Below are 23,656 nucleotides of genomic sequence, written 5' to 3'. Positions count from 1 at the left end.
TGTTGCTAGAATTGATAAATGTTAATGTATAAATTTTGTAATGTTAATGTCATATTATCAATAGTTGCCTAATTATTAAACAGAGGTGCAAGGGGCATACTTACCATGATCTGTATTGTTTTGTAGAATCTGATACCAACAATCTCATGAAAATTAGATATACAATTTATAGCTTAGTTTTATATCATATATTGACATTACCTTGTGTTAGGGATATCTTACTTTGCAGAAATTGTCGAGGTCGATTTTGGTAAACCTTTCAAATTTTGAATCTGTTAAATAGAAATTGGAATCCCACAAAATTTGGGCTGATTATATACGAATCAACCACACCAATTACGTGCAACAATTCGGTGAAGAAGAGTCAAAAGGGTCATCCCAGCAGACGTGACATTTCAAACTTTCCCATACGTCAAACCAATACGATTTTCATAAAATGTTTTATCAAATATACAGCAATTCACAGGTGATTAAAGACAGAATCAAGGGAGTAAGGCAAATTGCCCCTAAATGAAATTTGCCGAAAAGTGAAATGACGTCACCGTTTTTAAAAGAAAGAAAAATCATATTTAGATCAGATGGTATTTTTATCATATTTAGATCATATGGGTTCGCCTCCAAGATTTCTTTAGCAACAGACCTGAAAAATATTCTCGTAAATTTCATGCGTTCGTAGCCAATTAACATACCAGTACCCATAGGATTTGAATAGCTATTGCAAATACCATAGAAACTAAAGACACTTAATCAGTTCCAGACATTTGCCTTGTGTTCTAATGTCGCTGCTTGGTGTACCAAACAACGAGGTGTTTCGTGTTAATAGATGGTAATTTTAAAATGCCCTAATTTAAATTAGGACATACCATACATCTACAGGGACTTTATCTTGACCACATAAGATGGTTGGACACGCTATTTAGTACATATGTTGACCGGGAAGTAAAAGGTCCACATACCTGCCAAGCAACATATCGAGCAGTGCATTGAATTAAATAAATTAAACAAAGTAGGACTTGAAGTACAGCCTTATCGGACCCCATGGTTAGTTAAAAAGGCTTTGTAAGGCTTTGTAAGGTTTTTGAGTACATGTTTTTTTTTGGTCTTTAAGAATCTTCCTTCTATTCCAAGGTTGTTAAGTTTAAAAAAAGACCTGATCGCCAAACGGAGTCAAAGGCTTTGCTAAAGTCCACATGTACAAAACATGCATAACTTTTGGCATTTTTGCTTAGGTATTTGCTGACTTAGTTTGCATCGATGAGCAATGCAGTACCGTAACGTTATACCAGAATTCGCCTGGTTTCTGGTCCCCCATTGTCGCCAGTCCATGCACTTGTTGGAGGGGATGGCTATGGTGCTGACCGTTTTTTTCCAGCTTGTTTGCAAAACTCACTCATTTGTAGTTTTATCTCTATATCTTTATCTCCGACATTTAAAAAAATTCTCATACTGCCAGAGGTCACGGCCAAGGCTTTCTCGAGTAACTGTGTTCACCACGCTACACCCCCCCCCCCCGAAATGCACACACTCGCAGACAGACGGACAAACACACATAAACACACATAGACACAAGCACACTCGCAGACAGACACGGATACACACACACAAACGCACACAAACACACAAAACAAGGACACATACAAGCTCGCAGACACACAAAGGCAGACATGGAAACACACAGCATGCACAGACAAACATGCAAAAAGAGACGCACACACGCGCGCAAGCAAAAACACACGCACTAACACAAACACACAGACGCACAAACACACGGACACACACATACAAGCAGACACGCAGACAGACACGGACTCACACACACACACACACACACACACACGCAGACAGACAAGGACGCACAGACACGCAGACAGACAAGGGCGAACACACACGCAGACAGACACGGACACACACACAAACACACACACACACGCACGCACGCAAGCACTGACACATATATGTGCAATCTTGAACACACACGAATACAGATACGCAAGCGGGCAAGACCAACAACAATAATCTTTTGAGTGTTAATACAGCTGTCATTCAGGTATGTCATGCTACACAATACAATAATATTATTGTCCCAGAGAGGGACAGTGCTTCAGGGCGGGAAAAACCTGCGTCACGTCACACGACAAAAATAGGTGTAGTCGTAAGGTATGTGACCCGGCTCCTTTCCCATTGGTTAGGTACCGAGAACCCCCCTTTGGGCACACAGTGAGTCATGGAAGAATACAGCTCAAAACCACAGAACAAAAGACAACCTCGTGGCCCAAAGTATGTTTTGATTGTTGGTGGGAAAGTGGAGCCCTATTGGTTCACAATGATCTCGTTAACGGAATACTACAAGATATGGGCGTGTTCGTTAAGGATAAGGAACTGTTCCGTGTGACTTCTTCTTCCCTTAGTGCTTCAGTTGAAAACACGAACGTAGAGAGGTAAGGTGTGAGTTTGTTGAGTACAATTTTTCTTTTACTATCATTGTGTTTGTATTCTGTTTTTAATTGAGATATAATTCTGCGTTAGCCTGGGTGTCTTCCGGATAGTAGCTCGCTCCGACGTGTATTATACACCAACGTTTTTACAGTCCCTTTCGCTCTTACTTCTAAAATACACAGTATAGACAGTCGCCTCTCTGTTATTCCAGTAGCAGAAGCTAACGTAGGAGCGAACTACCTGGATGGTATTCATGGTAGTTCTGTGCACTTGTTGATCTCAAACACAATTTTTTAACCATTCAAATCGAATGTATTAACACGGATATTTAATTCTGTTACACTAGATCAATCGTAGTTGAAATAGTGCTTATTGAAGGGGTCGCATTGACGGTCTTGATTTTCTTCCTACTACAGATACTGGCTCCAGCGTTGTGAAGAAGTTGTGAACTATGAAGACGTGGAAAATCGTGCCTTTTCTCCTTGCTGCCATGGTGATTTCACATGGTAAGTCCAACATTTATGTCATAAAAACTTTAAGGAACGAGGGGCACTGAATTTGAAGGAATTAAGATGAAGGGTCATATGTCATATTTCTGGGCTAAGCCGAAACCTCTAAGTAAAGATGCATCAAACATTTCAAATCATTGTAGTTTTTAGTTATGCCTCAAGATGTGATGTATGCGACTTTCTTCACGTTAACACTCCCCTCCCCCCCAAACACACACACACACACACACACACACACACACACACACACACACACACACACACACTTTTTGAACGCCCGGGGTCCTTTCTGTGCAAAGGAACAAACTTGGAGAATGTTAAATATGCTTCTAAAAGGCTTCTAAAATGTGAAGTTTTTGTTGTTGTTGTTACCAGGATCCTGCAAGCATACTGCAGAGTGTGTTGAGGCATTGAGACTTTTGTTGTTTACTAGTACTTTTCCACTGATCATTCCCGTAGGGGAATACCCTGTACCACCATACGGTCGTATTACTAAGCCAAGGTATACCTGACACGGTTGTGCATGTGTTATGCCTTTAAAGATTATGTCTGAGATCTTTGTTTGTGGTTTCGTCTGCCAAATCCGAATATGCCTGTTTGGAAGTACTACAGCATGAAAATCGTACAAAGACATGCGAGAATGGCAACTTCAACGTTAATACCATTCTTCGTCCGATTTGTTTATATAGGCAAACTCTTGGTGCACCCGTAGAAAACGTATGTGCAAAATTCAGCTAACATAAATAAGCGTTTTAGATCCTTGTCGGTGGTTGCTGTGGTCAACACAATCGCAAGATAAAAGTTTATACTGTCATTTGTCGTTCACATTTAAGGTCCTAGAATTTTTAATCAGGCCTTTATACCCCTGTCACATTATCCACGATCTTCGGGCGTATCGATGGAAGATCGGCCATATTTAAGATCGACAGAGGGTTGCGCGTATAGTTTCACCTGAAAACCATCCTTGTCGCATATAAGCAATACTTTGTACCTTGTACAATTGTTGTGCAATAAAGTTATTATGAGAGAGGCTCGGGGGATTGCCGCAGAATCGTCGTCCGATCGATTGTTGCCATATGTGACAAAGGTATCATGAAGGTAAACCCTTGGGGCACCCTTAGAAAACGTATGTACAAAATTCAGCCACTGTAAACAAGTGTTTTAGATCCTTGTCAGTGGTTGCTCTGCCAGCACAATCGAAAGATGAATGTTTTACGGTCATTTGTCGTTCAAATTTTTAATCAGGCCTTTACGGAACCAACCTCTGACAAAGAAGTGAGTCTCAGAGTTGTTTTGTAAGAAGACAGTCGAATGTAGTTGGGGGTAATGTACCATGCACTACCATCTATATATATATTATCTCCTCAGTTTGAGATCATGGCTAAAAGTCGGGTTCAGACAAAATGACAATCCGGGTGTCCTACAGACAAAATATTGATATAGTTGCATCCATTTAATTTTTACAAATACTTGCACACAGGTAGATATTAAAACGCAGTCGCACAGTAAACTGTATAGCCTTAGGGAAGTGAACTAGGTTCACTGAACTTTTGAAAAACTAGGGTGCGGCAAAATGATATTCAATTTGTCGGTCGCTGTAATTATAGCCACGGGTGATATGCAAAAACAGACAATTTTTGGTGTTAAGATCTGTCAATTATTACTGTTTATTGCGACATTCATCAAAATACAACCGTGTACGTGATAAAGTCAATATCAAGGAATATTTGGACTTTCTCAAGCAAGCAGGTTTGAACATGACAGTAATGAAAGAATAAGAAGACCAGTATAAATAGTATTACTTCCAATCGATTAGGTCGCAAATTTTCGTCTCTCAAGAATTCTAAAGATTAACAAGTCTAAACAGTCATTTTCTTCTAAAATATGTACTAGCTTACCTCAATATACCTATATGCAAGTACACACTTACACAAATTTCATCATGTTTACAGTGAAACCTCGTAGATTATGCTTTCTGCACTGTTAAGTAAACATGACATGTGTCGTAGGTCAAAGAGTAGGAGTTGTTGAGTTGTTCATCTTAACCTGTTTGCCCATCAAACCCTTTTGCGTAGTACCCCTGTTACATTTGTCTAAAATCGATTGGACGACGATTTTGCAACAATTTTCAGGTGAAAAATACGCGCAACCTTCTGTCGATCTTAAATATGGCCGATCTTCCATCGATACGCCCGAAGATCGTGGATAATGTGGGTATTAAGGGCGCGGTCACATAGGTCGTGAGAACGTCGTACGATCGAAAATAACCAGGATGGAGGGAAACATGTACGTCTCCTGTAAAGTTTGACTGTCTTCGTACTACACAAAATGCTGTTTGGGATCCATGTCGGTAGTTGGCTCTGTCACGGCCTGCTTGAAAATCCTATGGCGTCAAAATCGTACGACGATCGCACGTCTAATGTGACCGCGCCCTAAATGCTGACTTAGCCGTGCAATCCCTTATATAACACTACAAATCCATTTCTCATATTGTCCTATAAGTCCTACTTTTAGAAGAAAATGTTATTTTCCAATAGATATTAAATTTAGGAAATGAACATGCATATTACTTCATATCATACGAGCAAATACCTCCTAGTCCCACGTGCATCAATTAACATTCAGAATTCTACTAAAGTCACCAAGTAATTTGGCTAAATACAATGTGTCTGACAAGGCCTGACAAAACTTTGGTCACAAAGCCAATTAGAAGGGCGATAGGGAAAAAATCTCGTCTTGTGGTGTGATATTTGATATATTGTGAACAATTGGCCTTCAGGGTGTGCATGGTGAACCAAGTGTCTATAGGTATAGGAAATGCAACACACAAGATACACAAAGACACACATACATACATACTAGTACATGCATACATACATACATACACACACATACGCACACAAACATACACACGCAAACACACACACACACACACATACATACATACATACATACATACACATACACAAACATAATACACTCACACAAACACAGACACACGCACACACATACACACACAAACATACAAACATACAAACACATACACACACACACACACAAACATAGCTAAGTTGGAAAATTACTTCATAATATTTTGATGATGCAAATCAGGCTCTAATTTGAGTAATGTACACAAGTACATCCGTGGTAAGATAACCAATATATTTCTTTTAAAGTGACATCTGGCAGCGATATACAATCTCCCGAGGAACAGCTGATAACGAATCTCTTAGCGGGGTACAACACCGACCGCCGGCCCGTTAGAAACGTGTCGGACGCCGTGAACGTCACCATCGACATCGCGGTGGCGGAATATCTACACATGGTATGTCTGTATTTATGGACGCTCCCCATTCCAGTGCTATGACGGCGATCTTATAACCATTTCCACTAGTTCGGCGCTCTCGCCGCGCTCTCTCTGTGACCTAAAATTTGACGTATCCCTCAACGAATTGTATAGAAAAGAAACGAATCTGTTTACACTTTCTGTGTTTTGTTGTCTTCTCAGTCACACATTTACGTTTTGTATGATATAGCTATTCTGAAAGCGAAGGTTAGGCCTTAATCATACCCCCTTTCCACTAGGACGGCACCCTCGCTGCGCTCTCTCTGCGACCTCAAATTTGACAGATCGCTAAACGAATTGTATACATGCGTGTAGAAAATAAAACGACTTTTTTTATTACGATTTGTGTGTTTTGTTTTCATTTCAGTCACACATTTATGATATTTATTTCTTATGATATACTTATGAAGTCGACGGTTACACACAATCGTTTTAGGCCGCAGAGAGAGCGCACCGCGATCGCCGGCTAGGGCACTTTACTGTGGCCTTTGCGGCCTAAAGGTGGGGTCACACATGCGTATATATTCAAGTCCGTTTGAAGTGCTTAGGAAGCTCTTAGTCTCTACCAGGCTCCACAGGTCGCGGGAAAAATAGTACAAATTGGACAAATATAGATACATAACATGCCAGATGAGTTAGCTGGCCGAGAAGTATGGTTAGCGACCCAGCTAACTCGTCTGACATATTACCTATTTACGTTTGTCCAATTTCCATTATATTTACAACGACCTGTGTGGGCCTGGTGGAGGCAAATACTCCCATGTGCGCCTCATACGGACTTAAATATATGCGCACGTGTGAACCCACCTTAAGAAGCTACTCGTATTTCAGTCAATCGCATTTCAAGCATTTTTCGAGGAAGTTATTGATATTTACTGTGTAAACCTCACAGAACTAAATTTAATTTCATACGTGGATATGTTGATTAAAAGATAAAAAAAACTTGCTCCAAGAAATTAAAAAAAAAATGTTTCGATATTCAATATAATTTTTGCCTGCTATACAGGACGACAGGAATCATATGCTTACAGCCAACCTTTGGATGAGACTGGTATGTCAACACTTATTACTTATTTGTAAATTAAACATATCATCTGTTACATGTTCATAGCTTTAGTCTTTAGCATTGTTATTGGTTATTCGGTGGGTCGACTTAATTTGAGGGGCTTTTCGTCTCCCTCTGCTTCCAAAAAAAAGAAGTCAAACCCAACCTGTTTAAAAATAGCCAACACTAGTATTAGAGTAAAATATTGTTCATAACTGTTCATTGTCACTTGTATATCTCCTATGTTTATACCATGCACTTGCAATTAGCCCTCGGGCACGAACTTGCAAAAAGCTTCTATATTTCTTTACTGTTATTGGTAATTGGGTGGACAGACTACTCTCTATTCGCAGCCAGGGGCTGAATTGCGAGGAGCATACAAAAGGCGGGGCTAAATCGCCCAAGTTACCGCCAGTATAGGACTGTGGGATTTGAACCACTGGTGACAACCAGAAAGACCCCTGCTATTTCTGATATGTGTAATGATAAGTTCTTTTACGTGCTCGTTTACAGCCGAGTGAAGTGGGAAAATCGTGTTAAGTTACCTTACCAAGGGCACAACATCGGGATATATCGGGGATTTTTAACCTGGTACCTTTCAAACTTTTGGGCCAAACACATTACCGATTGCTCCACACGATACCTCACGATAACACAGAGGTTTTTCAGATAATATATATTATATGTCTTGTCGTAATTCATTCTGTGCAATATAAGACCTACATTTTTTCCAATTTTTTTTTCAGTTTTGGACGGACCCATTTTTAACGTGGGATCCATCGGAATACAACGGATTGGACTTACTTCGAATCCAGGGCAGTAAAATCTGGAGTCCGGACATCTTGTTGTATAACAGGTACCTGTTTATTTCACAAATTCACAAAAATTTCTGTTTCTCACTGCCCCTACCTCCCCCTCCCTACCTCTCCCTTCCTCCATTTTCACCCCCCCTCTCTCTCACTCTCCCTCCCTCCCTCTCTCTCGCCATCGCTCTTTCTCTCACTATTCGCTATCGCTCTTCCTCTCTCTCCCTTACTCTGATATGTTTTTCTGTGTGAACATCTGTGGTCTGTGCTTGTGTGTGTGTGTGTGTGTGTGTGTGTGTGTGTGTGTGTGTGTGTGTGTACGCGTGTGTATGTGTGTATGCGTGTGTGTGTGTGTGTGCGTTCGTGTATGTATGTGTTTCTCTTTCCCTTACCGCATTACATAATACGTTTGTGTTTGATTATTTTTTGTGCTTGCCCCCCCCCCCCCATCTCTCTCCCTTTTACTTACATGTATAATATGTACGTTTCTCTTCCAGTCTTTATCTCCCTCTGCTCTCTCTGTGTCTGTGTGTATATGTGTACGTGCGAAGAAAACAACAAATGAACTAAAATCAAGTCTATCAGACATAAAGACATAGACTTGATGTATCTATCTCTCCTGAAACTCTTCCACAGTGTGTTTGACGAGGGATTTGTGGAGAATCCGGACTTCAAGGCGACGATCCGGCCCGACGGTTCGGTGGCCTTTCTGTACCCCTTCACGTACAAGGCCGCCTGCCGGGTCAACATCGTGTACTTCCCCGAAGATATCCAAGTCTGTCCGCTCAAATTCGGCTCCTGGTCGTACGACGGACTTAAAATGGACCTCGTGAATCGGTAGGTGTCACAATCGCAGATCGGGTGCCTTTTTGTCACTACCTATACATTAACGAATGAAGGTGAAAGGTCACAATTGGGGGCATGCGCGGTGGGTGGATTTTGATGACATCATAGGTTGTTAAGATAAGTGTAAGCAAGGAGGTTATATATATATATATATATATATATATATATATATAGGCTGACAGGCTGAAAAAAAGTTCAAAACTTGAACTATGCGGCTCCAGATGTCTTTCTGCAGTGTGCAAGATGTCAGTAGCTTGAGGGATGAATCTACTCTACTATATACTCTATATATATATATATGTAAATACACAAAATCTCACAATTACATTTTGTAAGAAGCCTTTTAATTTTTTTCTGACATTTTGGAGATAGATATTACAGGCGAGTGTTCGAACTATTTCATTTGGTAACAAAAATAGGCTTTTAGGACATGCACATTCTCTTCATTTCCAACAGATCTGACGATCCCTCTCCAGAAGTAAGTAAAGCGTAACTAAGCACCTGAAGTTGTTTTGTTATGAATGTAGGTAATATCTAACAGATGTATCGTTTGCTTCAACAGATTCCCAAAAGGAGATATCGCCAACCTGGGTTCTATGGAAGAATGGAAAGTCACCGACCTGGTAGCAGAGCGACACGTTCACTACTACAAGTAAGACATTTTAATATTATATTTTAATCAACTTTCGTACATGAATGATGTAAATCACCGTATGGCTGATACGAGACAGGTTTGCCAGGCCTCCAACCGGGTGATTTGAAGTGAATCACCAACTCCAGACGGAAGGATTTGTACCATCGCACACCACACCATCGCACGTGTGGGGGTTCTTTAACGTGCATGGGGCGTGGCTCTCCCCATACACGGAACCTCCATTTAACGTCCTATTCGAGGGACGGTCCTAGCCGAAGCTGGGTACTCATGTTTCACCTGAGTAAAGTGAGGAAAGTCGTGCAAAGTGGCACAAAATCGGTAACACGGCAGCCGGAGTCGAACCCGAGACCTCACAGTCCCGTGGCGAACATGCTGCCATTGGGCTACCGGTCCCACTCAAAGCATCTGTAAAAAGAGCAAATACATTTAGATTGAATAAGAACTTCTAAAACGTATACTTATGTCATAGAATGCCAATCAATTCCAAGGGTTTGACGATATCCTTGTTACATTACTGTTTAATGTATGATTTTCATATCCATTCAACCTTTCTTACTTTTTGAGTTGTTAAACTGTATTGTAATCTGTAAATATTGACAAGGGAAGAGTATGTACAAGCTTTATGTTTTTTTTAAATGTGCAAATAAATAAATCAAGTCAAATCAAATATCTTTGACATGATCTCAAAAACACTGTTTTTCAATGTGGTGTGGGTCAACGTTACAGCACCCATAGCAAGAACGAAACTTCATCTTCATCTTCTTTACCCTCCAAAAACCCCATTGGGGTGTCGCTGAGGAACTTGACTCAGCAAATATTGTCGGGATATTCTTAGCTACAAATTGTATAATTGAGACCCAACAGACTTAAACTTACTCCTCTTCTTTGCAGCTGCTGTCCCGAACCCTTTCCTGACGTCACCTTCACCCTGGTGATGAAGAGGAGGCCGCTCTACTATCAGTACTACATCTTTGTGCCTGCCTGTGTTTTAATGCTCATCAGGTATGCATATCTCCATATGGCTTGTGAGTTCGTTAGCTATGTCCATCCTCCTACGCAGAGACATCCAACAGCCAAACCGCCTGTCTGGATGCAACCTGCTCTTTCAATCCCCCCCCCCCCCCAACCAACTGTCAGCCAATCAGAGAATATGCCTTTCAGTTTTTAAAAGGGGTCTTGCGTATATAAGGGTAAGCTCATTAACATTAATAAGCAGGGTGGTCAGGAACTAAGAGTGACGGTTGAGAAAGCAGGGTACATCCAGACAGGCAGTTTGGCTGTTGGATGTCCCGGCGTTGGAAGATGGCTATGTTTTAGGCCACAGCAAGCTTTAATGGATGACATCCTATCCAGACTCTAAATATAGAGTGAGAGAAACAAGATATAAGGAAACAAAATGAGCAAAGAAACAAAAATACTCTGACCATAGGCATTGTAGCAAGAATTGATGTAACAGACATTTCAAGATACACAATTGGACAGTAGTGTGGTAGCCTAGTCTTCACTACACCAGTGCCGTTTCTACAACTATCGAATCAGTATCAACTATACGATTGCCTAAGAAACGTCAGCGTTTTAATAGCCATTGTTAGGAAAATACACAGAGGTGTCATTGCTTTGTTTTACCCTTCTAAAAGTTTTCTTTTGTATATAGTTGTATATGCTTCTCGCTGCTTTATATAACCAATGTCAGGTCAAGGAGGTGGTATAGATAAGAAAGCCATCCCCAGGGATAGTGATGAACTAGGATTAGGGGGAATACCAACTTAGCCACGCCTGGGATTGTGTTCTCGCCGCAACAGCGCCACCTACATTGTATAGATCTGTACTGTTGTATTTGCAGTTTGCTGGGTTTCCTGACGCCGCCCGAGTCCGGAGAGAGAATGACGATGGTTCTGACGGCGCTACTGGCCAACACAGTCAACATGGAGGTGGTGGCAGGGCAGCTGCCGAAAACATCATCTTACGTGCCCATTATAGGTAAGACCTGAGGGTGCTTACAGCTTCCAGATCCGTTCTACATCTGAGTTTTATGTAGTAGTACTAGTCCACTGCGTTCTGCCGATGCAGTGGTCTGGACACTCTGCATCAACAATCAGTCTTTTTTCATCTCTCCCCACTTCGTCTTGTTCATCGGCATCGCCTGTGGCTGAGCTTCCTGAGTTTTATGTATGTTAGAATATCTATCGCACTAAAGTGTAATTTCTGTTGTCAATAGGTCCATTTTACACAAATCAAACGCTGCTGGTCAATTCGATTGTATCCACCCAAAACAAGCCGAGAGGTGGATTGCATCGATTCATTCAATCCAGAATCGGACTAGTACTGTTCTTACTCAGGAAATCTCACCGATTTGATTGAACTGGTCCAATTTGATCTTACACAGTCTAACCAGGGCCAAAAATGCTAATGTGTATGTAGTAAAACAAATATCCTGCTTGGATCCATCTATCTTTCGACCTGTGGTCAGGACAATGCGACTACATACTTTACTTTAATAGTTATCATTTTATTTGGTTATTTTATTTGATTATTCTTGCCTGTCAGATGTACAAAAAAAAAATAGCTACTATAAATGCATTGAAGTTCGCGGAGATATAATTTCGTGGTAGCGGAAAAATTGACTTTTCCCGGTGGTTCTAATTTCGCGGTAGCACCGTGCATTGTTGTCTTTTACTGTAATGAGAAAACTGTTCGCGGTGGTTTTAAATTCGCGGAGAAGCGGCCGCCGCGAAACCGCGAACATTAAACCACCGCGAGAGTTTCTACAGTTACAGTATCTTTCTGCTTTTAGGGAAGTACTTCGGCGCAGTTCTGTTCGTCAACGCCTTGGCGATCGCCATGAATGTGGTCATCCTGAGCCTGCACTTCGGCAGTTTCCGTGCGCAGCCTCCCCCGGCCGGGCTCAAGACGTTCCTCCGGCTGGACGCGCCGTCCAAGTGGGCCGACTGGTTCTTCTGGAGATGCTTCCGACGCCGCAGCATCAGGTACGTCATATTCTTATCTTAATTATAACTTATATCTACCCTTGTACAAGTGTGCGACTGTGGGATCGCTTGGCGCAATCAGCAGCGCGTTGGTCTCAGGCCCAAGAGGTCCCAAGAGTTCGAATCCGGCTGCCGTGTCACCGATCTTGTGCCCTTGGGACAGGCACTTTACACGACGACTTTCCTCACTTAACTCAGGTGTGAATGAGCACCTAGCTGTGGCTAGTGGCAGGGCTTTGTGGCAGTGACAGGCCTTAGGGGCATGTTCGGGCATGATGCACCTGCCATGACACACGAGTTAGGGGTGGGAGGAACCCCTTGCATCCTTGGTCGGAAGACGGAAACTCTAAGCAATAAACCTGCATCTGCTGGGGCCATCTTACACGGTGCATACAGTTGCCCCTGTAGGACTTAGTGCGCCAGTAGACGAGAAGGTGGAGAAGGAAGTGCACAGGGCCCCTAGAATATAATGCGATAAATACCCCCCTCCCAAATATTTGGACGCATACTTTCAAGAACCTGGCGGGAACGCTGGTGCACACCCCTCCTTCACCTTCTCCAAGCGCAGGCCAGGCAGACTGGTCGCCTTAAAACCCACCCTGTCTGCCTACCATTGTCTTCCGAGACAGACGGATGCCAACCCTTGTACAAAGAAGCGAGGTGTTGAGCATCCTGATAGCTTAAATCTCCTTTCCACTAGGACGGCGCTCTCACAAATCCTATTCAGGTCGCAGTGAGAGCGCAGCGCGATCGCCGTCTAGTGGAAAGGGGGCCTTAGCACCTACAAATAGTTAAATTGTATCTTGTTGTTTCTGCATATGTCTGTTATGTCTGTTCTCAGTGACCTGTACCTAGCCCGTCCAGGCTTGAATGTATACAATAAAGTTATTTTCTTCATTCATAACCACGATTAACAAGGACGATATTAGCTGAAATCGAGCTCAAATGCCCCAAACAATATTTTCTACGCATGACAGACACGTATTATTTAGTATATCAAAGTAAAGGGGTAAAACTTTTCAATAACGTTGGCCTGCCTTAACTGTAATACATTCGTTTGATTAGGGAGTATCAACAACATGCCTGTTCCTTTATCCCTACCATAACTGAATGGAGAGGAGAAGTTTAGTTTATCTAATGTTAATTTTACTTTGTATCTGTTTCATGTAATTGTGTCTGCTCCGCAGCAGTGTTGTGTTGTAACCTGTATTTAGCGAAGTGTGGCAAAAAAAATTGCAACAATGGTCTAATACCATTTATTTTTCCATCAGCTTTCCTCCGGACGCCTCTGGGGTCACCTTGAACTCCTGCATCTGGAAGAACCTGGAGTCGGCGCTGTCCGGCAGAACCAGTAGGATGAAAAGGCCCTACAGCACTTCTGCTATGGAGACGACTCATCTCACCAAGTCTTACAACAACAACAACAACAACAACTCCATGGACCCGGTTCTCCTAGCCAAGATGGACGTCATCGTGAATAACCTGAGAGCCGCCAGAATGAGCCGGGAAGAGAAGAGGAAGATTGATGAAGCCTTGTATGAGTGGAGGGAGGTGGCTTCGCGTATTGACAGGATTTTTTTCGCTATTTTCACCGTGATAATGGTCGTGGTAAATGTAGTGGTGTTCGGGATGATCTAGAGTGATGAGACACTGTGTACAGCTAAGCATGAAAGTTCATCTGTCTTGGTAAATGACATAAACTAAACTTTAACTAAACCAACATTAAATTAATTGGGACTTACACCAAATTTTCGGCCGACTCCGTCAGCCTTGTTCCATCGCCGAACAGAGACGGGGGGGGGGGGGGGGGGGGCACAGGATATCTGGCATTTACTACCCTCTGCTGTAGTCACGTGTCTCCGACGTCACATCCGGAAGCTAGAGTAGATGGGTCTATTCCGTGATCAAGGTTGACGGAGTCTGCCGAAAATTTGGGGTAAGTCCAAATCAATTTAGTGTTGGTCAGTTAAAGTTTAGTTTATTAAAAAAATCTGTATATAGGTGGATGTCATAAGTATGGATGTCATATTATAGATGGACTTCATTATATCGAGTGACAAGATCAGACTGAAATAGGCTGTCCATCACACTTCCATGTCTATTCTAATTCGAATGTGTCCATTGGAATTCTATTGTATGATACGAATGTCATTATTCCGATGACATTTGAATACAATCATTTAATGATATCAGGGCTCTAGTCAGCGTCCGTTTTTTCGTCAATTGACGGAAATTTGCTGCGTGTGACAGAAAAATTTTAAAACCAATCCGTCAACCTTGATGGACAAAAGTCCTTGATGAAAGCTACAGGCGGCTTGGGGACGCCGTAAAAACTACACACTGTTTGTTTTACTATTGTTATGATTGTTGACAATGTGTGTCGGTGCCCTTTCGCATACGATAATCTCATTAAAAACCCGTTTTTCAAGGTCTCAGTTCAGTCTCTCTAACTCCTGGAATAGTGTTTTCGCGACAATGGGAATTGGCTGACGGAAAAAATTTCGAGCTGGCTAGAGCCCTGAATGATATTATTCGTTTTGTGAATACATTTTTTTCCGAATGGCATTAGAAGAATGCCAATATTTGAATGACATTATTCAAATCATGTCATTGTTCGAATGGGTTATTGAAATGACATTATTCCTTTGCCACATTTGAAGTCAAAGTTACTTGATCTATGTAAATGACAACTTTTGACCAACAAGCGAATTTTAGGATTGGATAAAATATTGTATTATGATGTTCTATAACAAAAGGAAAGTTGTAGAGACTATTTCAAAAGAACATTTACTATCACTGTAAAAACAAACTTTTTTTTACCAACATGTCTTCTTTAAGTCATATTTTAATGGCTTACATTATACATAATGGGAATTGAACATATATTATATTTGCATGTAATGTTGCCGTTCAATACTGTGTATTCTTTTCTTAACTGCGTGGGTACTACGTACTGCTTGGTCCTTACCGACTTTGTCTGGAGCATATATTATATTTGCATGTTATTTTGCCGTTTAATACTGTGTATTCTTTTCTTAACTGCGTGGGTACTACGTACTACTTGGTCCTTATTACCAACTTTGTCTAAATATTTGCTTGTAAATGTAGTTCTGACTGATTCATATTATATATTGAAACTATTCTATGTTAATGCAATTGTTGAATATTGTGAATTTACTTTAGTTTTTCAATCTAACTGTTTTATATTGTACGGAAGATTGTTGATAAGGTTATCTCTATTATTTATATATAATTTTGACTACTTTTCACGTGTTGTAAAGTGGGGATTTTTGTTTACTAATAGTATGCTAACGACTGCGCTGACAGCAATGATAAGGTGTTTGTATTATTATAATATATACGTAATAAAGAACTGTCTTAATAAACCAAATATGTATTTATTTGCATGATAGCCAAAGGCATTTACATTAGTCAGTTACCGGTAAGGTGAATTAATGTAAAGGTGAACCACGGTCAACCTGCGGTCAATGAACTTTCTGGTGCAAGTACATATTCGTGCCATTCAGTACTACATAGTCTGGTACAGTACTTGAAAGTGCCCAGAAATAAAGTTTGAAATACTTTGTATCTTGTACCAACAATTGTGGTGCAACAAAGCTAATACTACGGTTAGCTGGTACCATGATTTCAACAGCCTGTGTGACAGGTATTATACAAAAAAAGGCTCCGATTAAATGTCCAGGTAAACTGCGGTCAAGCTGCGGTCGACGAACTTTCTCATGCAAAAACATTTTAATGTTATTCTCTACTACATAGTCTCTTGACTGCAGTTAGTTCTCTTAAATGGTTATGTAAGATTGTTTAAGGAAGTTATAATATACATAAATTATTACGAGGAATTGCTATGATTTGTACGATGGTTATTTGATCAGCAAACTCTAGAAGTAAATCTCTGTCAAACCGCGCCAGTTCAATGGCCTTTACAGAACCAGACAACCATTATATATAATTACTTCGCGATCGGTTCCTATTATTCAGACCCATGCACTGGGCGTAGTACGTTAGAGAACAATACAGCTTCAGACGGAGTTCAACATGGGATCAAAAGGCCTCCGGCGTAAGCTGGTATCACTAAATCACTCTTCTAGATTCGTCTGACTGGTTCATGATAAGCATACACACAAACAAACAAACACATAAACACACACATGCACATACACACACACATACACACAAACACACATACACACAAACACACACACATACATAAACATACACACATATATACACAAACACACACACAAACACAAAAACAGTGACCAACAAGAGTTCGTAGACCTCAGGCCTGCATGAAATGTATTGGGCTTCTGTAGACCTCTTGTGTATTTTTGCCTTTTTGTCTGTGGTACGTGGTTGGAAAAATGAGCTTTTTACTGTGTTGGTTGTGCACCATGCAAAAGTCTGACTCTGAAATTCCATTTTCTGAATTTGTAAGTTTGGACAGGGATGAACATTACTTATTTTGGATTTCTTAAGTATGTAACCAACCACAGTACTTTGAAGTTGTTGAGACGCTACCTTTTTTTGTCTCAGATGGCCCATGCACATGTAGTTACTCTGTCACATGATATACTAATATCTTCCTATTTCAATGTACTGACCTAATGCAGCTGCTAAGTCTCCTTGGTTTGTGTTCTTCCAATGATATTCATTAAAGACTTATTTCTGGGGTGTTATTCACTTGACATCGGAATGTTTTACTCGCATAATTTGACCAATGATACTTTTATCTGTAGTTCCATAGACATTAGACAACATGAATAGTGGTAGCCCCCATGCAGCAGCAACAGTTAGTCCCCAGGGTGGTACGATATTTTCATTCAATCCATCCAACCCAAACCTAAATCTCCTGTAGTATCTAAGCCAAATTTAACAGCATAATTTACTATGAAAAATGTCCTTGTCAATCCCATTTATAGATGGCAAGCTGCTGGCAATGGAAGCTTTGAAAAGTTCAGAAGCTGTTGTAGTCAAAGCAAACACCCAGCAAACATCCCCGCAAACCAATGAGCAGTTGCTTAGAAGGGAAATTTCATCATATATTTGCCGCGACAAAATGCAACAAACGATACTGAATTTAAAACAGAACAAAGCTAAGCCTCCACCACTTAACCCTGCCTGTACCATAGATTAAGCAGGCCCAAAAACCAAGCGAATATGACTAGCCCAAAACAACAAATTACCTGTATACAGTATGGAAATGGCATTACCAAAGAAACAAAAAGAAACACAGGACAAATCATACACATACCTTTCTCTTATGCCCACACTCTATACAGTTCTCCTCCACATTAGAAAATTGCATCTTCTTCTGTTTAAGTTCAAGTTCAACCATGATTGCCAACAGGGTAAAGGAACTTGTACCGGAACTTAAAACTCAGTACTATACAGCTCTAGAAACACCACAAAGAGTAATAAGCAAACTTCAATTATACCTGACCAACAGATATATAATCTTGTACACTCCCGTCATCTGGCAAACTGTCAGTGCCACTAAGTAACCTGATACATTGAAGGTGGCCCAGGCCAGATGATGGTTCTACACCCAACCATAATCTGTTTTTAAAACCAAGCAGATATTGGGAGGATGCCCCAACCACACTAAAACAGGGTCAACCTATACAGTATCAAGTTCAAGCACTAGGAGGCCCAAAATCAAACCTGACCACCAGGACACCACAAACAACTCACGTACCAAATGGCAACACAATGGCACCTTGCGTTCCGGAGATACAGCGCACGCCCCGTGCCCGCACAAAAAGTAACCTAAAATGTCAAGTTCAAGCACCAAGGGCGCCAAAATCAAAATTGAGCATTATTCAGCCACCGCCGACACATGTGCCAAATATCATCGCGCCAGCACCAGCCGTTCAGAAGATATAACTCCGGAAACACCCCTCCCGGACACAAAATTCGACCTGCCGGGTCAAGTTCAAACGCGACAAGGCCCAAAGTCAATCCTAGGCAACAGGCAACAACCCCCCACCCATGCACCAAAAATCGTCGCAATCGCGCGTATCGTTCCGGACACACAGCGCCAAAAGTGCCCCAAAAACACAAAAAATGCCACCTTCGATGTCAAGGTCAAGCGCCAGGAGGCCCAAAATCACACCTGAGTGTCAGGCTACCACCCCCAACCCACGTACCAAAAATCGTCGTGCTCGCACCATCCGTTCACGAGATACAGCGCCCTACATCCCCGGCTACCGAAAAGTTTCCACCAGCATCAAAACCATACCTGCATACATGCAGGTAAAAATACACCATAAATACTAAATTTTGGCGGGGATTTAATTTTGCGATAGGAGCAAAACTCGGCAAACCCTGTGTTCGTGATTAAAACTTTCTGTTGATATGTTGTGACGCTTTGGAAATGCATCTTCGCGGTGGTGAAGTTACGAAGTTACAGCACGAATAAAACTACCACGTACATTTTTTTAAAGATTCACAGTAACGTTAACAAGGTAACTCAATAACAATGGATCCACAGCCCTAGCCTCCTATCACCCGACTAACAGGTTTTCGAAAAAAAATGGCGCGGGCTTATACGTAGGCAGAAGAGGGAATGGCTAAACCTTACAGAAACTGTTTGTTTGCTCGGTATTTCGTGTCCGGTCAAAGATCAAGAAAAACATTACGATGGGTCTGCGCAGAGGGTACGAAGTCCTCTCAAAGTGTAAGGTTCAGGGCACCGACAAAATGGCTGCTTTAGAGGAGTACGTTCGTCTGGAGGACCCCAACATGCTGATAGCGGCGCTGGGGATCATCCTCAAGCCTGGGATATGGACGGTAATGTGCAGGTGGGTACCGGTCACGGGTAATGGTTTACGTATTGCATGGTGCAGGCGGATGGGTGGAGACATGCAAATTTGGCAAAGGGCCATTGAAATAATGCCTCGGGGGACACTTTTTCATGGTGACACCCTCATTGTGGGTGGTAGCTAATCTCCAAGCAGATCCTACGGTGCCATAAGATAGTATCAAAGCTGGCCAGGGACTATAGCCGGCTAAGGGAGTCCAACGGGCAGAGTTTGATACTATACATAACGCACCGTGGATCTGGTTCGAGATTAGGTGGTAGCCTTGATTACAGGCGGTTTCGAGAACCGTCGGACCGAATTCTCTTAGCCAGGATACAAGACCCCTCGCGCTAGATTATAACCCCTTCAACAAGCCTTGTATAGAGTTGACACCGGTACCCGATCTCTATTGGCTCCCAATAGAGATCGGAGGCTTCTAATAGAGATCAGAGGGGCACTGTTTCATGGTGACACACTGATTGTGGTAGCCTTGACTTCAGGCGGTTTCAAGGACCCTCGCAGATCGAATTCTCATAGCCAGGATACAAGACCCCTCGCGCTAAATCATAACCCCTTCAACAATCCTTCTTTAGAGTTGGAACTCGATCTCTATTAGCTCCCAATTGCTCATGGCTTCTCTAAGAAATTAAGATTTAACTCCAGGGGCTACAAATTTAAAATCGTCGGGGGCATGTAGCCCTTTGGCCGCCGCCGGGCTGCGTATGCACCGGAAACAGTCCAGGATTCCAGGCTGGGAAAATCAGGGTGTCTCCGTCAGGACCATGATATAACATGTAAATCATTAACTTACCACTCAACAACTGTGATTCCGTTATGTGTAAAAACTGGGATGCATGATAATATTACCATTAACTCTTAAAACATAAAATAGAAGGGCATTATAGAAGAACAATGCAAGCGCACGCGTAGGCATTGTTACAAACTGGCCGTTGAGGTCTACTTCTAAAGTCAATACAACTTTTTTTTCATAGGTGTTTTTCTACAATTAAAAATTAGATAAACTTATACGAGTTAAGTACATTGTTGTGTCGCTACTCTTTGATACAGTGTCATTGTGTTTGGGAATGATGTTGAAAAAGACTCGGAAAAACTTGGTATGATTACATACATAATGTTGACAGACTACAAAGGTGTCATATTTTCTATTTTCCGTCCCCAGGTCGGAGTATCGCACCCGCTGGATGACCAACTTGTTCCGTTCCAAATATACCGCCTGTAGTGTGATGGCCGTGACCATTCTCCTGATGGGGATGGTGAGGGACTCCCTGTACATGACAGCCCTGCAAGGCCAGCCATCCCTCTCTGCCATACAGCTACCGGTAGTAGGATATGCTATTGCCGGCATTGGTAAGTTAATTTATACTAAATGCCTCCGTCTAATTCAATGGGGATCCATAGTACAGAAAGTTCGAATTAGATCATTCCTTTTTTGTGAAATTTCGACTTAATTCTATATGATTTGTAAATTATGTTCTATATTTATCATTTCTTTTGATTATTTGTACCATAACTTCTATTCCATTAGTATAGTTTATGTTATGATTTTAACTGATGTTTAGTGTTTTTTCGTTAAATTTCATTATGTATAATTCAATTATTTCATGCTACTTAGTTCGGGGGGAGGGGGGTATGGCAAGAAAAGCTACGTAGGCTTTTGCCCACCCCTGCATATATTTCAATTCTGTATATCAATTTGTTTTTAATCCATGTGATATGTGCGAATAAATAAAAAAAAGAACGAAATGGAACATAAAGAGAGAGCGAAATGGACCGAAAACTGTTGGTTAGTGAAGTGTATGGGTGCCGCAAAGGATTAGTCGGAATAAAATCGAACCTTGCCACCCGAGCTCCAAAATATCCCGCTATATGAGTCCTATGGGGCCCATCCCCCCTAAAAAAGACAATAAAGTTCAAATCTAGCATAAAATGGAAATAATGAGGAAAGTGTGTATTAAACTCTAATCCCCAACAGCGATTTATTAATATCCACCTGAAATCCAATGCAACACTCCAATATTTAGATAAAAAGACATCTTTATTGACACGACAAAAGTACAGCGACTTTCGTAAGGTCTATATGTATTACAACTACTTACAGTACAACTAAACGGACATATATGGATATCTATAGGTATGAATAAGTCAACATATTGGATCTAGCATATCATTTACACTATTGGTTCTATGGTACAAGCATTCGAGGATATATTTGCCTACTCAGTGAGGATTATCGCCTCCCAGAATGTAGTTAAATCTATCTATCGAACAGAGAGTAGCAAATTCTGTAGAGCAAGCGGAAAGTGATGTGAACAGCAGTGTGAGTTTATCATTAAATCGTGAACAATCTATGACGTTCGTCTTTGATCTCATTTGTATTACGTGTGTAACAGTGGGGTTCAAGCGCTGCCAAATTGACCACGCCAACGGCTCTAGAGCTTTTGGTGTTGTGGTTTGCACGTTGGATTTGTAATCTGCCGACCCGGGTTCGATCCGGATGTCGGCATGTTTGTTTCTTTCTGTTCTTACTCGCCCCTCTAGACCTCAAATTCTACATTGGTCCCCTCTAGACCTCGAATTCTACACGTGTTCTTCATATACCGTTACAGGATCACTGTTTGTGCTTAGCTCCTTCTGGCGGCTCGGCTGGTACTGCACCTTCATGGGGGACTACTTCGGCATCCATCTTGACGAGCGGATCGGCAGCTTCCCGTTCAGCGTGCTGGACAACCCCATGTACTGGGGAACCACCCTCAACTTTGTCGGCGTGGCCTTCATGATGGGGAGTCCTGCCGGCTTGCTCCTGTGTGGTCTGATTGTGCTGTGTTATAAAATCCTACTCACATATGAGGAGCCCTTCACTGCAGATATATACAGCAAGCGTGGTTTGGAGCAGAAAAAAGTTTGACGAAGAAAAAGACGAAGAACCAAGAAAGAATTGAAACTAATAATGAAATCCGAATGAAAGCTCATCTGTGTTGGTAAATACCATAGTAAAAAGTTTAATCTTTAATCCAACACCAAAAAAACTCACCATGAATTTTCGGCCGAAGACTCCGACAATAAGGCACATGATATGCTTTTTTTAAGGTTAGATAAATGAAAATATCACAATGAATAAACAGCCTGCATAAAAGTCTAGATCAGCAATGTAAACTATTATACATGTAATCTTTACGAATAGCCGAAGACTCTCACAAAAACAAATTATGAATTGTTAAATTCTACTACATATTAATCAATTATCATCATAAAGTAAAGTAAAGTATTACAGTATCAGTAATTTCCAACGTATGTACACTTCAAATATACAAGTGTTGGATATCATTGAGAAGGCCTTGATAAAGTCATATTTTTCTAATGTGGCATTTGTAGGCAGTATTAATATCGAGTTGAAAATAGAAAATTATGATAAACAACAAAATATGTAACAATGTGATCTTATGAAAAGTTTTGTTTACACAAACAACATCAACAAAAGACATTGTGATATGTTCGTCCAAGGTGAAAAGAATTGTGTTCCTGCATACTTCTGATTTCTTTTTTTCAGTTCTTAGTACTGTCTTGCCAATAAAGGAATCCTCGCAAGTCCTTTTCTTAGTAGTTTCCTGGCACGGAATCTGATGTGCAACGCCGCATGCACATTTCTATTCTCTGATAGTTTTGTTCTTCGGTGCCACGAGAAGATGTTGCAGTGTTAAGCTAAGGTCACGACCCGCCGTACATTTGTTCGTAGGTTCAAATTCGCCCGCCTCTTGATTCGGGGAGCGAATCCGCAGACCGATGGACACAAAGTTTTGCCTGCACGTAATGCTCTAAAATCCGTCGAATTCCCTACGAGTTCGTACGGAGGTGGTACTTACAGATCCGAAAAGATTGCCCACGTTTTGGCACGTAGACAGCACGCATTTGCACATACGGCGGGTTGTGCCGTTAGCTTTTATATCTGTCTCCCTGTCAGGTGGATCTGTTATGATGGTGCCAGGTCTGTGGACTAGCGTCTTGATGACACCAAGCTTATAAAGCGTTGCCACATTTCGTGAAATGGAACAATGAACTGATAGATTAAGTAGAAGCGTTGAAACGGGTCCTACAGAACATTGGTAGCTTAGGGGGCGACAAAAAAAGGCACCATATTCAGAAAAGGCACTGGGTCAGATTAAGTGGCGACACAGAAGATTTCCGAC

The 23,656-nt window shown here is 41.5% G+C and overlaps 2 protein-coding genes across 3 annotated transcripts; both read left to right on the top strand.

Annotated features, from left to right (window-relative positions):
* Window positions 1–2,235: 2,235 nt before the first annotated feature.
* LOC118408500 (neuronal acetylcholine receptor subunit alpha-9-like) lies at window positions 2,236–14,408 on the top strand. 2 transcript variants are annotated; one of them, XM_035809315.1, is made up of 11 exons: window positions 2,236–2,438; window positions 2,853–2,942; window positions 6,122–6,270; window positions 7,298–7,342; window positions 8,083–8,192; window positions 8,779–8,979; window positions 9,551–9,640; window positions 10,535–10,645; window positions 11,487–11,623; window positions 12,438–12,630; window positions 13,902–14,408. In XM_035809315.1, exons 2-11 carry the CDS (start codon window positions 2,888–2,890, stop codon window positions 14,266–14,268), a joined length of 1,458 nt encoding a protein of 485 aa, XP_035665208.1. In that variant the 5' UTR covers window positions 2,236–2,438; window positions 2,853–2,887; the 3' UTR covers window positions 14,269–14,408. The 2 variants fall into 2 exon arrangements, with proteins under 2 accessions (XP_035665208.1, XP_035665209.1); XM_035809316.1 differs by lacking the exons at window positions 2,236–2,438; window positions 6,122–6,270 and having other exon boundaries at window positions 2,859–2,942.
* A 4,827-nt stretch (window positions 14,409–19,235) lies between these two features.
* Window positions 19,236–23,060, top strand: LOC118408525 (phosphatidyl-N-methylethanolamine N-methyltransferase-like). The gene is made up of 3 exons (XM_035809345.1): window positions 19,236–19,451; window positions 20,632–20,819; window positions 22,079–23,060. The coding sequence occupies exons 1-3, from the start codon at window positions 19,291–19,293 to the stop codon at window positions 22,375–22,377; spliced, it is 648 nt and encodes a 215-aa protein (XP_035665238.1). The 5' UTR covers window positions 19,236–19,290; the 3' UTR covers window positions 22,378–23,060.
* The last annotated feature ends 596 nt before the right edge of the window (window positions 23,061–23,656 follow it).

This window comes from Branchiostoma floridae, unplaced genomic scaffold (genome assembly GCF_000003815.2).
Source record: "Branchiostoma floridae strain S238N-H82 unplaced genomic scaffold, Bfl_VNyyK Sc7u5tJ_168, whole genome shotgun sequence".
Lineage (NCBI taxonomy): Eukaryota > Metazoa > Chordata > Leptocardii > Amphioxiformes > Branchiostomatidae > Branchiostoma > Branchiostoma floridae.
This window is presented reverse-complemented; position numbering and strand designations above follow the sequence as displayed.

Excerpts from the sequence above, each read along its gene's own strand:
- LOC118408500 (XM_035809315.1), top strand. The coding sequence starts at position 2,888 with ATGAAGACGTGGAAAATCGTGCCTTTTCTCCTTGCTGCCATGGTGATT. Across the intron at positions 8,980-9,550 it reads AAAATGGACCTCGTGAATCG|ATTCCCAAAAGGAGATATCG; the intron begins GTAGGTGTCACA and ends TTGCTTCAACAG. Across the intron at positions 11,624-12,437 it reads ATCTTACGTGCCCATTATAG|GGAAGTACTTCGGCGCAGTT; the intron begins GTAAGACCTGAG and ends TTCTGCTTTTAG.
- LOC118408525 (XM_035809345.1), top strand. The coding sequence starts at position 19,291 with ATGGGTCTGCGCAGAGGGTACGAAGTCCTCTCAAAGTGTAAGGTTCAG. Across the intron at positions 19,452-20,631 it reads ATATGGACGGTAATGTGCAG|GTCGGAGTATCGCACCCGCT; the intron begins GTGGGTACCGGT and ends TTCCGTCCCCAG. Across the intron at positions 20,820-22,078 it reads ATATGCTATTGCCGGCATTG|GATCACTGTTTGTGCTTAGC; the intron begins GTAAGTTAATTT and ends ATACCGTTACAG.